General features: G+C 27.8%; 1 protein-coding gene across 1 annotated transcript; it reads left to right on the plus strand.

Annotated features, from left to right (window-relative positions):
• Positions 1-272: 272 nt before the first annotated feature.
• On the plus strand, positions 273-1,989 carry LOC145840881 (serine/threonine-protein phosphatase PP1-gamma catalytic subunit B). The gene has a single exon (XM_082948228.1). It carries the CDS (start codon positions 300-302, stop codon positions 1,290-1,292), a length of 993 nt encoding a protein of 330 aa, XP_082804354.1. The 5' UTR covers positions 273-299; the 3' UTR covers positions 1,293-1,989.
• The last annotated feature ends 12,775 nt before the right edge of the window (positions 1,990-14,764 follow it).

The following is a 14,764-nucleotide window of genomic DNA, read 5'->3' on the forward strand; positions in this document are numbered from 1 at the left end:
TATCAATTGGTTTTTTTAAATACCACGTTTTTATAATAATAAGTATGAGTCTAAAAATAAAAATAAAAAAAGTGTGTGTATATTTATCGTTTAATAACAATGTTTAAAGTATTTCATTCTACTCTTTTTTAGATTATTCCTAAAGTTTATACAAGTATCAAATCACAAACTAGAATTATTTAAGATGTTGTTTTTCGACTCAATTTTCGCAACAATTTTCAAGTGATAAAAAACTATTTGATTTATTTCAAACAATGCATTATTCCAGGTAAAAAAGTGTAATTAATTGTAAAAAGAACATGGCTGACACGGACAGACTGAACGTTGACAAGATCATCGCCAGCCTCCTCGAAGTCAGGGGGTCCAGGCCGGGCAAGAGCGTCCAGCTGTCGGAGAACGACATCAGGGGACTGTGCCTCAAGAGCAGGGAGATCTTCCTCAGCCAGCCCATCCTGCTGGAGCTGGAGGCCCCGTTGAAGATCTGCGGAGACGTGCACGGGCAGTACTACGACTTGCTGAGGCTTTTCGAGTACGGGGGTTTCCCTCCAGAGTCCAACTACCTCTTCTTGGGGGATTACGTTGACAGGGGCAAGCAGTCGTTGGAGACCATCGCCCTGTTGCTGGCGTACAAGATCAAGTACCCGGAAAACTTCTTCTTGCTGAGGGGCAACCACGAGTGCGCCTCGATCAACCGCATCTACGGTTTCTACGACGAGTGCAAGAGGAGGTACAACATCAAGCTGTGGAAGACCTTCACCGACTGCTTCAACTGCCTCCCGCTGGCCGCCATCATCGACGAGAAGATCTTCTGCTGCCACGGCGGCCTCTCCCCCGACCTGCAGTCCATGGAGCAGATTCGTCGCATCATGCGGCCCACCGACGTCCCAGACCAGGGTTTGCTTTGCGACCTCTTGTGGTCGGACCCCGACAAGGAAGTCAGCGGTTGGGGCGAGAACGACAGGGGCGTTTCGTTCACGTTCGGCGCGGAGGTGGTGGCCAAGTTCCTGCACAAGCACGACCTCGACCTCATCTGCCGCGCGCACCAGGTCGTCGAGGACGGCTACGAGTTCTTCGCCAAGCGGCAGCTGGTCACCCTGTTCAGCGCGCCCAACTACTGCGGCGAGTTCGACAACGCGGGAGCCATGATGTCGGTGGACGAGACGCTCATGTGCTCCTTCCAGATTTTGAAGCCGGCCGACAAGAAGAAGTTCCCGTACGGGGGGCTGAACGCGGGCAGGCCGGTCACCCCGCCGCGCAGCAACGCGGGAAAGAAGGGGGCGGGCAAGAAGTGATCCTATTGGTTGGTTGGAGTTGTTCGGCGATTTTCATTGGTCGTTGGATCTATCAACGCGACTCTTTTTGTTTTGTCAACACCGTTATAAATTTTTCTAGCAGAAAGCAATGAGTTTCCTCTTTTAGTTTTTACCTTTTTCTCTCTTATATCTATATATCTAATTTATGTAAATTGTAAAATAAAAATAAAGTTCTAAGCCGCGTATGCGCTCCACATCGAAGTTGACTTTTAAACACAAAAAAAAAGTGTGTCAACAGTTATTTGGAAGTGTTTGTATTAAAAATTAAATTCGTTCTCCAATTTTCCACACTCTTTAAAACTGAGCCAACTTTTATAAATTAATTACTATAGGCGTTTTCTAGCGTTTTTCAAAGTTGTCGTTTCAAACACAGAAAACTTTTTTTCTAACGAAGATTGTACTCTTGTTTATTTAACATACAACATAACAGTAGGTAAGTTGAATTCTTAATGTATTTTGATGACATCAAATTTAAGTTATATTCCTTCAGCTCCAATTTATATTAACATGTTTTGTTTAGTGGCTGACTGCAAGACTAGGTTTTCAACTTGACTTTGGTCTTGTGTAGTGATTTTTAAAGTAGAGTTGCTTGAAAATAAGAAGGTAGTTTGTATAGTTTTAATTTTAGTTATTTTTCATAGTATTTTTGTTTTGATGATGTCGCAATTAATAAAAGTAAAAAAAAAAGTATTGCTGAATGTTTAAATTAAGCTAATATTCAGTATTTTGTGTTTTATAAAATTTAAAATTGTTGTAAAAATATAACAACTAATCACAAGTTTATAACTTGTTCAAGTACAAGCTTTTTTGTTTTTCTTTGTTTAAGACAACAAATAAAAGCTATTTTTGTTACTAAAAACAAAATTTAAGCAGTATATTTAAAAATAAGCATTTAATCTTTATACATTCTAGTTAAAGTTTTGTTTTAGTTAATAAAACATTTAATTATCACGTATTAAATCTATTTTAACTATATAAAAGATTAACCTTTAAAATAAAAATTAAATATCATAGAAAATATTACTGATATTTAAAAATAGTGTTTATAAATATTTTTTTGTCGATCACTAATGAATCATCACTTGTTTACATAAGAAAAAAAGGTTACAATAAAAACGTTTTAAAAATTACTTTAACATTTCAAAGAGCAAAAGCCACACTTAAAACGCACTTAACAATGTACAAGTTCGGAGAAAGGTGCTCGTGTTTCAAGATACAAATCCAAACTAACTCCCTTCAAAATATCACTGATTACATTTTTCAAACCTCGAAAAAATCCATCAAGAAACGCGAAAAAAAGTCGATATTCCACCAGCGCGCTATTCAACTCACGGTTGCTACAAGTATATCAGCAAACATTGTGCCACTCTTCAATCTGTTCGGCTCGTTTTACGCTCTTTGCGTTATCCCATTGACAAGAGCACTTTTCATTATTCACTGGCGCACAAGAGAAAATTGATGGCAACTTTTTTTTGTTTGCTTTTCTTTTTGTGTTTATTGGCAGCATTAGTCGTCGTACGATTTCGCGATGTTTGTTTTAAAACGTTTCGTTACAATAAATTGGTGAATAAACAAAACAAAAGTAAATTGATTTTGATAACATCGAGCTTAAAACTATTGCTTAAATTGCAATTCACTTCCTTATGATTTTTAGTTAGTTTTTTTTTGTCAACAGTAATCTAATAAGTGGTAACAGCGTAAAAACTAAGATTTAAAAAAAAAAACAAATAAATTTTAGTTACATAATAAAAATTATTACGAAAGAAAGAAAACAATCCGAGTAATGCAAAAGTTAACTGTGAACAACCAATTTAATAAAATCTCTAAAGCGTTTGCTTTAAATTGAAATAACTTGATTTAGGTTTTAATCAGTTTTGCTGTTACTTATTAATATCAAAACTAAATTGGAATATATGTTGTCGGCAGCATCTAGTTACAAGAGAAATATAATACAACGTAAGCTCATTACTTCAACATTATAAGCTTTGTCATCACAAAAATCAATGCAGTTTGGTATTTAAAGTTATGTAAAAGTATTAGGGTTCAATCATAGCAAAATAACTAAAAAGAAGTTATTTTCTTATTTTCAAATGCTGATTGAAATTCAGAATTTTAGATTAAAGCTTTAAGTTCATTACAAAAGTCTATTTATTAAGGAGAAATAAAAGAAGAAAACATTTATATAATCTATATTCTTCTTAAAACATTTTTTCAATTTTGAATCAATTTTGGGCTAAGTTAACTGTGTTTATACAAATTAAAAGGTTTTTTTTATTCATTATTTTTTTACATAAAGAGACGTGTTTGATAAGGACTTAGTTTATGTCACTTTACCATTTTTTAACTTGAAAAAAATTATTAAGGTATTTCATATTTATATATAAAATAAAGTTTTCTAAAAAAATATACATAAAAAATTAAAGACTGTATTTTAGGTATCTAAAATTACCTGTAATAAATATATAATTTGTTTTGCCTTATATCTATCTAATATTTTAAACATTGTTAAAAACTTTAATTTGACGCATAAATATAAGTGTAGTCGAATGGTGCTAATAAGTTTGTTTTATTTATACTTTTAAATACAGTTTTTAATAACTATAATTTTGGATTTGGCGAACAACGGTCCTTGTCTAGATTCGGCTCGCTTAATAAAAAAGTTTTGCGTTAAAGGTGTTTAGTTGATGTTAGTTTAATAATTAAATAAAATCAAACTCAAACTCACCAAAAATTAAATATCGATTGTTAGACTCAAAATATAAAAAACTTTGTAAATAACATAAAACAAAATAAATTTTAACATCAACTTTAAAAAGAACTGCTAAAAATCCTAGTTGCATTATAGCCTTTTTAAGTTTTATATAACTTCCTTTTTGAATTTTTTACTACCAAGAGATCTGTAGTTTGAGTGGCTGATCTTATTAATAACAAAATATGTAATTGAAGTTCTTTGTGTTATTTATATTTTTTGTAAAAGAAAAAGCTTGATGAGTAAACACAGTTGTTTTTGAACATTTCTTAAGTTTTTAAGAAAACTAAAACCTAATTTATGCATTTTTTGAATCTTAGTTAACTAATAATGCTACATTAATGTTGTAACATCTATAAACACAATTATTTGGATTTCATTTTTAGATTTTTTAACAACTTTAAAAAATTAAGTAAAAAGGTTAAATCTGAAATAAAGTTTGCTAAATAAATGTTTGAAAAAATGACAAAAGAATCATAATTTTGCTAAATAATTCTTGTTTAGTGTACCTTTTCGATTACTACAAATATAGAGTTTAAAAGTATATTGAACACTTTTGTTGTTAGTAAGCTTACACTTTAGAGAGAATATTTCATTTAAACAACTAAGAAGTAGGCTACATGATGTAACTTTCTGTAAAAATGGTTTGAACCCTGCACTTTATTAAGTAGATAAGGTAAATATATGAGCAACTATATTTAGGCGATGAAATTCTTAAACAAGCAAATAATCTAAATAAACAAGAATTGTTATAGTAGTTACAGTGATTGTATACAAACCTGTTAGTTTATTAAGTCGTAAGAAAAGATAATGAAAATGTTCTTGGCTACTTCAATTCTCTACTACTAGTAGTTCAGGATTATAATAGTAGATTCATGTTAAAAACTTACTGTTTTCAGTAAATTAATAAAATAGTCACACTTTGCAGTCACATTTTCATTTATTTTCTTTAAAGTATAACTTAAATGACACATACTTGGCGTTATAAAATAAAGCTAGTATAAAAGATGCATACTGCAATTATTGCTTAGTAAAATTGTAAGATTTTCACTACTCTTTGTTAAGTTTTTATACAGTAATACTGTTCGTAGGTTTAAATAAATTACAATTCTTTTTTTAGTACGCTGGAGATAAGAAAGTTACTAACATTTAGTTATACTGAAAACATTAGCTTAATTTATACTGATATTTGAGAAAAAAAAAAAAGAGATTTAATAAAAAGTTAATTGATAAGTGATTTTTTTTAATCTGCAAAAACCAACAAAGTTGTTTTTAAAAGTAAATTATTTATGTATTTAAAGTCAATATCATTTAATATGAAAATCTACTTGGAAACTATCAATTGTTTTTATTAAGTTTATTTAGCTTTATATCCATAATACGTTGTAATGTACATCTTATCATGAAAATCTTAAACCTTGAATGAGAGTTTATAAAAATATCTTAAAACAGTAGAAATAGTTTAAAATAAATAATTGTATATATACCAATAATAATTTTTGTGTATACAAGGTCTTTACCGGAATCTAAAAATATACACCCATTTGATACAGATATATTTTAATGCGCAAAAAAACTTACTTTTAGAAAATGTATGTTTTTAAAAGTTTTACGTAATCTAGTAAAATTTAAGGAAGCTTCAAAGCTAGAATCTGATAACCAACGGACAACTTTGTAAGTTTACAGAGATTAGTTTCTAGATATGAAGGAAAACAAGTGTTTTTTATTAAAACTTTGTCTAAAAGTATGTATCTTGCCACTTAATCGACATAATCTGTAAGTTAGTAAATATAAAAAACACTGATAAAACTTTTAACTGTACTAGGTTGCTTACTATTGCTTTTTTAAAGCTTTAAAAGCTCAAACAGTAACGATTTTTAAACTAGCACAATAGTAGAGTAATTTAATATTTTTTCTTACGCACATAAGCACACTTGTGTTACAAGATAAAAAAAAAGTGTAATTAATACAGTTGTTAAGTGATGTACTTAAAAATATAAGTAAATCTTACTTAAAGTTACTTATTATGGAACGGGTAGGACTTTTTATGGGTAGTTTTAGATATTGGGTACTTTTAATTGCAGCAATTTTGCAATAAAAGTACCCAATATTTTGATGATGTAATTAACTTTACTTTGGGTACTTTTGAAGCTTAAACTTTCTTAATAAAACAAAACTTCTGTCCAGGCCTATGACAAATTCACTTTGTTTATTTTTCTAAATATGAAAATAACTATATCTGAAATAAAACAATAGAAAGTAACTAAACATTTCCCTATGTTAACAAAATTATAGAAATATAATTTTCAACCTTGATATTTTTTGTGTAAGTTACAATTTAAATTCAAGCACAAACTAAGCTATTGACTTATTAAATTTTTCTTTTATAGTTTATTGATGACTTTAAGTTATTATATTTTATCAAAATTTCATTATTTTACATGTAGAAGTAGTTTAAAAATTACAGATTTTTAGGTGATTTTTGTTTTAAATACCAAATTTTTTCAATTTTTTTAATTTCACAAGTTCAAGGTTTTTCCAGTTTTTGTTTAAACTGTTAAGTTCCTGGATTCCAGGTGTGTTGGCAACCATGCTCAAATTTTAAGGAAGTATTCCTTTCAATATTTATTAATAAAAAGAAAAAAGTAAAAAAGATGACAATTAAAACCTACTGTACTCTCCTATTTTAATGTTACATATCAAAAGTTTGTTTTGGTATAAAAAATTTGTATAAAGCTACTTGTAGTTTGGATTAAAATTTATAAAGTGACATCAATTTGTAATAAAAGTGATCTACACCCTTCCTGTACCCAAGGTGACTCCTAAAGTTTTTTTGAAATTCTATTAAATTTTTCTAAATTTAATTAATTTTTTTAAATGCAAGTCTTAATTACTTTTCTAAAAAAAAAAAAACAAATGATCAGAATTTCAAGTCATTCTAGGATTTTATACAACATTCCAAGATTTCCATAAGCATCTGGGTTTTATGGCCACCCTGTTAGCTTTATTTCAAACTAAAAAAAGGTAGCTTTTATAGAAGTACATAACTTATGTACAACTAGTTCAAATTTTTCTATGACTGAAATCCATCAATAAACTATAAAAGAAAAATTTAATAAGTCAATAACTTTATTTGTGCTTGAATTTAAAATTGTAAATGACACAAAAAATATCAAGGTTTAAAATTATTTTTCTATAGTTTTGTTAACATAGGGAAATAGTTAGTTACCTTCTATTGTTTTAATTCAGATATAGTTATTTTCATATTTAGAAAAATAAACAAAGTGAATTTGTCATAGGCCTGGACAGAAGTTTTGTTTTATTAAGAAAGTTTAAGCTTCAAAAGTACCCAAAGTAAAGTTAATGACATCATCAAAATATTGGGTACTTTTTATTACATAATTGCTGCAATTAAAAGTACCCAATATTTAAAACTACCCATAAAAAGTCCTACCGAATTAAAACTTTTTTACTCGTTTTTATGACTTTTAATAAGTTTTATTGTAATACGAAAAGCAATTTGCTTTAAAAACAAAATTCTAAAGTTTAATATTGTGCAAAAATGACCATTCTTATTGCTAAAAACATAAGTCGAAAATTTTTAATTATAAGTTTATGTAGAAAAAAAAACAGTATATTTATGGTATTAGTCCTATTTAAATACTTCTGCATTAAATAGTGTTAAATAATTCAAGTTTAAAAACAACTTTGACAGTTTAAAGTCGATATGTTTTGATAGTTTATCTTTTAGTAGAAAAATTTAAAGAATGGTCGACATTTAGCATTATCTACTGCAACAACTAATTCGATTATAATAAAAGTCAAAATAAAAAATAAACATTAGTTCTTTTTAGCAAAAATATCAACATGTTATTTTTTTCTTCAAACATTTTATTTATATTTTCTTAGAAGAGTATGTACTTGAGAAAAAAAGTGGATTTTAAAAACTGTGATCTTAAAATTTATACAACAGCTAAATGAGAAAAATCTAAGCTGCGTATGTTGCTAGAACCTTTAGAGAAAATTAAAGTACAATTAGTAGTTTTTCTTAAATAAAAATGTTTCAATACTTTTCATTTTTTAAAAGTTCTACTAAACCTCCTTAAGCTTTTCATAAGTTTTTTGTTTGTTTATTGATATTGCTGAAACTTCTTTAACGCCGACTGATAAGGTTATTGATTAGTTTAAACTATAACTTTTTTTCTCGTATATTTCTAGTTATATGTTTTTATTTATTAAAAAAATAGTTTAGATTTTATAATTTTTACAAGTCGCACTTTTACTTTTACTTGATAAATTATACTTATCTGAATTTTTATTTTTAACTAAGAGCTATCCGATTTGTCTAAAAGTAAGTAACATTAAAATAAAATCCTAACTAATAAAAAAAATCAAACTGCAAAGCGTCTATGCGAACAATATATCAAAAAAGTGTTTATATTCTAAGTTAACTTTTACTTAGTTAGTTTAACATAACCAAAAAAATTACTAAATCTAAAAATCAGCTATACGAATTTTTGTTGATATAACCTTTAAGTAATTTACCTTATCTTAATTCAAGTAGTATAATAATCGTTGTCAAGTTTTTGAAATTGTATAACTATTATTTTACAATTTGCGCTGTATTATTGTTTCATTTTTTTAAAATTTTAAACTAAAAATTATCTAAAACAGTAAGCTACAACTTTTTTTTTGTTTTTAAAACTGACGCTTTTGATAAAGCTAATCTTAATAATACAGAATAAAATACCAAAACAAGCATTTTACAAAATAATTTAGAAACATTAATTGAAACTTAACTTTGATATGAACATAATACGTTATCATATATTTAAGTGTATCTTATAAAAAATGACTTCAAAAATGCTTCCTAGATTTTGTTTTTAACATTGTATCAATTTTCCATACCTTTGTTAATACGCCGCAAGGTTTAAAACATTACAATTGTAAATTATATAACTTCGTGATATAACAGTGTTTTGTAAACAGTTTTATTATAATAAAATATGCGGGCGTTGGTTTATTTTTTTGATTTGTTCAAAACCGCATAAAATAAACTGATAAAACTTTTGTTTTGCGTTTTATAAGTACGTGATTTAATGTTAGAAAAACTTAATTCATTTTGCAAACTTACAAATGTAAAAAAAAAATAAACAAACTAAAAAAATCTTACTTGTTTATTTTTCAACGCTTAGATATTTTTATGTAAACACCATGATTTTTTTGTTGAAGAAGTTCAACCCTTTAATATTTATTGAATAACTAGCAACTGTTTTGTTATTAGTGTTGTAAGTATATGTATAGTTTTTGAACTTTTTTTGTAAATAGTTTATATATTCAAGTTTTTTAAATTAGACTTATCTAAATAAGAATTATCTATTTATGTTGTTTTAGTTTGTAAGCAAGAAATTTTATGATAAATCTTTTCAAATAGGTGAAAAAATATTAAGCGCTGTAAAAATTTTCACTCTTAAATGAATAAATTACATACTGATAACTTAATTTTTTGATAGCTTAACCGCTTAAATACTTAAGAATACCATATTTCTTCTTGCATAACTTTGTTTTTACTTGAAGAAAAGTCTTAATACATTTTTACCATTAAATGTTTTTACACTTTTTTACATTCTTATAAAATTTTAAACGTATACTTATTTAATAATTTAAAGCCTCTACCAGCAGTCTGATACTATTTTGTTAATATGTTTCGTTGACCCTTCTTTAAATACTTTTTTACTTGTTTAAACTTGTTTAAATACTTTAAAAAGGATATTTGAAGTTTTTAACATTCTAAAAAGTTATAAGAAGTTAATAAAACTTTAGATATACATAAAACATTTTATTAAACAACACATTTTTATACTCATGTAAAAAGTAAACATTTAAAACCAAACCCAACATTAATTTTCGAAAGCTGCCAAACTTTTAAAACAAAATCGACTGTAATAGTTGAGCAACTCCATTTAACTAAGTTGTAAAGGTATTTTACGAAAAAGTGATGGTACAAACTTAATTTAAATAAGCTTATTGCTAATCCCTAATTATTTTATACGAACTCAGGAGTATCCAGGAAACCTGACGACAAGGAAGCAGATTTCCTGATATTTTCATAAGACACTTTTATACTTATTTATAAATTAATAATTTTATAGTTTCTTTTTTTAAGTATAATGTTCGTTTGAGAAGCATTACATAATAAAAATTATTTAAAATCTAATAAGATAAAACAAACGCTTATATTAGAGATCGTTCTAAGATCCGATTTTATTTTAAAGACGAAAAAATAAAAAATAAAATGCTTGACATAGTAGAAATATACTCTGCAAACTAAAGTACTTATAAACTTACTTAGGTTATTTGCAACTAAAAAACGCTTTATGTGTCAAACAAGAGTATTCAAAATTTTATAAAATTTGTGTGTAGGATATTGCAAAATATTAAAATGAAACTTTTAATTGAAAAAAACCACTACTAAGAATCATTCGATATTTTTACTGGGAACGGGTCGAAATTGCACGAAGACAAAGTTGCACGAGGTTACTAAATTGCACGAGGGGATTAAATAGCACGAGAACAAAATTTCACGAAGATAATTTTGTACGAAGACAAATTTTCACGAAGACAATTTTGCACCAAGGGTTAATTTTGCACGATTTACATTTTTGCACGAGAGTTAAAACAAACTAAAATGAAAAATTAAAAGAAAAATAGTTACACAGAAATTTAAGACATGATTCGTTCAAAAACATTTTTATTCAAACAAACATACAAGCAAAATCGATTTCGACTAACTCTTATCAACTACTTATGTTAGCAACTAATTTTAAGGTTAAATTTTAGGTAAATAAATAGTTAGAGGTTTCATCAGAAAAAAAAACTTTTAACACTAAGTAGCATAATTGAGCAAATTTAATTAGACGTTCACAATTCATAACAACTCATATATATTTATAAATAATTAATCAGTAATTTAAGATAAGCAACACTAACAAAACAAAAGTAAAACAATAAAACAAGCGACAAAATCAAAATAAAGTTATTATAACTTACTAAGATTAGAATTATAAACGTACTGTTGCTTGCACAAATTAGGTTTGAACGTTTTAAAAAAAGATGTTCTAAAACACTTAGATGGTAATCATTACGAGTTTTACTAATAGTTGAAAAACTACTGTCACTATAATTGTTTGCACAAACAGAATTGTTTACTAAGTGTTCGGCATTTGCCGATGACCTGTCAGATGGTTTTTTCAAACCCGTGTCCATCCAACTCTGAGGGATTTAGAAAGATGTTGGTCTCTTCTGATATGGAATCTCTGGGACGTTCTGCCGATATACACACTATCACAGTGGCATTTGAACTTATAAATTACTTTGCTTTTTTCAGATCGGCAGTATGATCTTTATAAATTCCATTCAAGGGTTTTCTTGTAACATGACTGATTCTTAGCTGTACAGGTCTAAAAGTAGAGTTGACTATGTTTTTTACACTCTTTTCAAGAGCAGTTGCTACTTTACCTAAATATGACAGTCTCAAATATATAGGGCATTTACTTGGACCATATTTAACAGTTTTTTTCCAACATAAAGAACGTATTGTTAATTGTCTTTCTGATAAAATGTTATGGATAACCAAGAGCTTCAAAAATACTTTGAACTTTATCTAATTCTTCCTTAAACAACTTCTTTAAAAAATTTTTGTGTGCTCTGAATACTAAACAGGAAATTAAGCAAAGTTTTTTATTAATATTAGTATCTTATATAAACTATTTTGTTTATGCTGGTTTTGTATGAATATCAATTTTGGTAACTGATGAGTTCTTTGTGGAAAAAATTCGTTTTTCAACTTATTTTGTCCAGTCTAACATGGTATAAATTATTTACACTATTTTTTGTTTGAAACTACATTCATCAGTAGCTTTACTCGTGACAGCCAGTTGGCTGCCAAAAACAAAATTATTTACTTTTAAATGTTTTGTTTGTTTCAATTCAATTAAGCTTTTATGTTTAACAATAAGAAACTTATTTGTAGCTCACGCTACTAGTATAAACTCTTTTTTTTTAAATGAACATAACTATTAACAAAAGACTAGTAAACTAACTAATCTAAGTCCTGGACAAGACGTTAAAAGGTATCCGTGGTGTGTAACTCGATAACCGAAAAGTTTTTTCGTGCACCAGGTCTTAGGACCAAATATTTTGAGCGTCTTTTTTGTCGTTCAATAAACTATATATAAGTAAGTATTACTGACCCAACTAGCTTCAAATTGGAGCAATATTCTTGTTAGTACGCTCTTTCAGATACGTAATTTGTGCTGAGCAAGTCATTTTCAAGTCAAATACTTTGTGTTCAAAACACTGTTTTGCATTTAGACTAGTTCTTTTTAAGCACGCACTTCTTTGTTTTGTTTAAAACTCGTTTTAAATGTGAAGATAGCTGTATTAAATTACTCATTAATAGTAAAAGTAAAATTTGAATTTATTTCATTCATAACTTCTTTGTCTTTCTTTGTTTTCTTATATAATTTTAGTAATTTAAATAAATAAAAATTTTTTAAGTTTAAAATTTCACCTAATCAGCTAACAATTTCCAGTATGTTAGCGTAAAATGATCGGCAAAAACTTTGAAATATCCTAAATAGACACATGTACAACCATAAATTAATAAAGACTTTAACATTGAAAGTATCATCAAGTGTCACCTACTTTAACTACCTTTTAAATCAGGCTATCCAAAACTTTTTTGCAAATGGCCCCTTTAAAGAAATTGAAAAAGCCATGGCCCCTTCAACAAGATTACTCATAAACTACAATAAAAAACACCGAAGACCTTTTTTTTTTTTTTTGCTCTTTATCTGCAACTCAAGAACATCCAGTGTAAGTTTCAAATTATGGTCTCATAGCCCCCTCTTCTCCATTTGCTGATTGTGGCCCCCTAAGTACTTGTCATGGCCCACTTTGGAAAACCCTGTTTTAAATTAATTTAGAAGAAAATTTTTGTAGTAACCATTTTTTAAATGTTCTATTAGTTTTACTTAAACTAAATGCAGAGACCCTGAGTTTGAGCCTTTTTAAAAACAACCATTTACTATTTATCCTTATAGGGTACGATTGTAATCTTAGGGTGTTCCCTTTAATGTTTGCTGAGTCAGCATTTTTATAAGTTTTTATTTATTTTTACCCATATCTCTGACTGACCTTATCAAAACATATTAAAAGTTAATCAAAATTAGATTTCTAACTACTAAAAATAAAAAAAAACATGAAAAAAGCTTTTTATTTAGCTTACTCAGTAAATATAAAGGAAAACACCATAAAGTTTCAACAAGACTCATCCTAGTATTAATAAAATTCTCAGATTTAGCTATAGAAGTTATCACATGCCACCCTAAATAATGTAACTTAACACCTTTGGTTTGATAAATGAAATAACCTTTTATGGATTAAACAAATACTTGAACACGTCAGCGGTTGAAAATTGTAAAAAAAAATTAAGTATATCAAAATGGTTGTAATTCGATTTTAAAAGAGCTTTTTAAAAGTTTTTGTGAAAAAATTATGACATAACTTTTTTATTACAATCAAAGTATCTTAACTTATTTAAAAATGTAAAAAAAACTTGTTCAAGTGAAAGTTTAAAACCGCACTTAAACTAATTATGGTCTACAAATTATTTTCTACAACAACTTAGTTGTACTTGATTTTCGTTATATTCTATAAACACCTAATCTTGAACGAAAATTTTTGTGAAGAATCAAAAACAGTTCTGAGTATCAAACTTATTATTGTATTTTATTAACACCTAGTATCAAAATATTGAAGTAAAAGATTTTTGTACAACTAAAAACAGTTCTGAGTAAAACAACCCATTACTCTTGTAAATCATAAGCAAAGACACAAACGCATTTACAATTTTCTACTTAATTTATTCAAACAAAACAACAATTAAGGAAAAATTTTGAGTGTGACTGACGAAGCCTGGTTTTTGTCATAGGTGGTTGTCGCCTTCCTACCATTTCTAACCAGGTACAACCCAGTTGATACCTGCATCAGGAGGACATCGTCTGGTGTTTTACCTTGAACAAAATATACCTTGTTTGTATATTTGGTATGAAATAGTACTTTAAGTTGTACATGTTTTTTAGTTACAACATAATAGAAAAAAAAAAGTTTAATAGAAACGTTTAAGTTTTTTTATCAGTTGTAAAACAAATAAGGATGAACTAAAGTAAAACTTAGCTCTAACAATAGTTAAAATGATTTTAATAAGAGCATTTAAGTAGAAAGCGTGAAAATTCACAGTTTAATACGCAGTAGTACGCAGTAGTAAATAAAAAAGTTTATTTTGATTAGCCTAAAAAATATCGCTTTAGTAAAACCAATGTTTTATTATTTAAATTTATTGATCAAAGTGAAACGTAATATAGGGAAGCCACTCTTTCAAAAAAGAAAGGCAAAAAGGCCAGTATTAGTGACCAAAAACTACCTGAGCTACATAAAACCAGTATGAGTCAGCCTTAAATTGTAAAATGAATAAATAAAAAAAGGTTAGAGCCAAAAACTAAACAAATGTGCTATTAGTTACATTGAAACTCAAAAAAAAAAACATTAAAACTTAATTATTAGAAGAAAACTAACCCTTTAGAAAAAAAAATTCATTAACGCTAGCCTAAAACTTTTGAAAAATCTAAACTAGCCTACT

Source organism: Thalia democratica, chromosome 7, assembly GCF_965202585.1.
Source record: "Thalia democratica chromosome 7, ktThaDemo2.hap1.1, whole genome shotgun sequence".
Lineage (NCBI taxonomy): Eukaryota > Metazoa > Chordata > Thaliacea > Salpida > Salpidae > Thalia > Thalia democratica.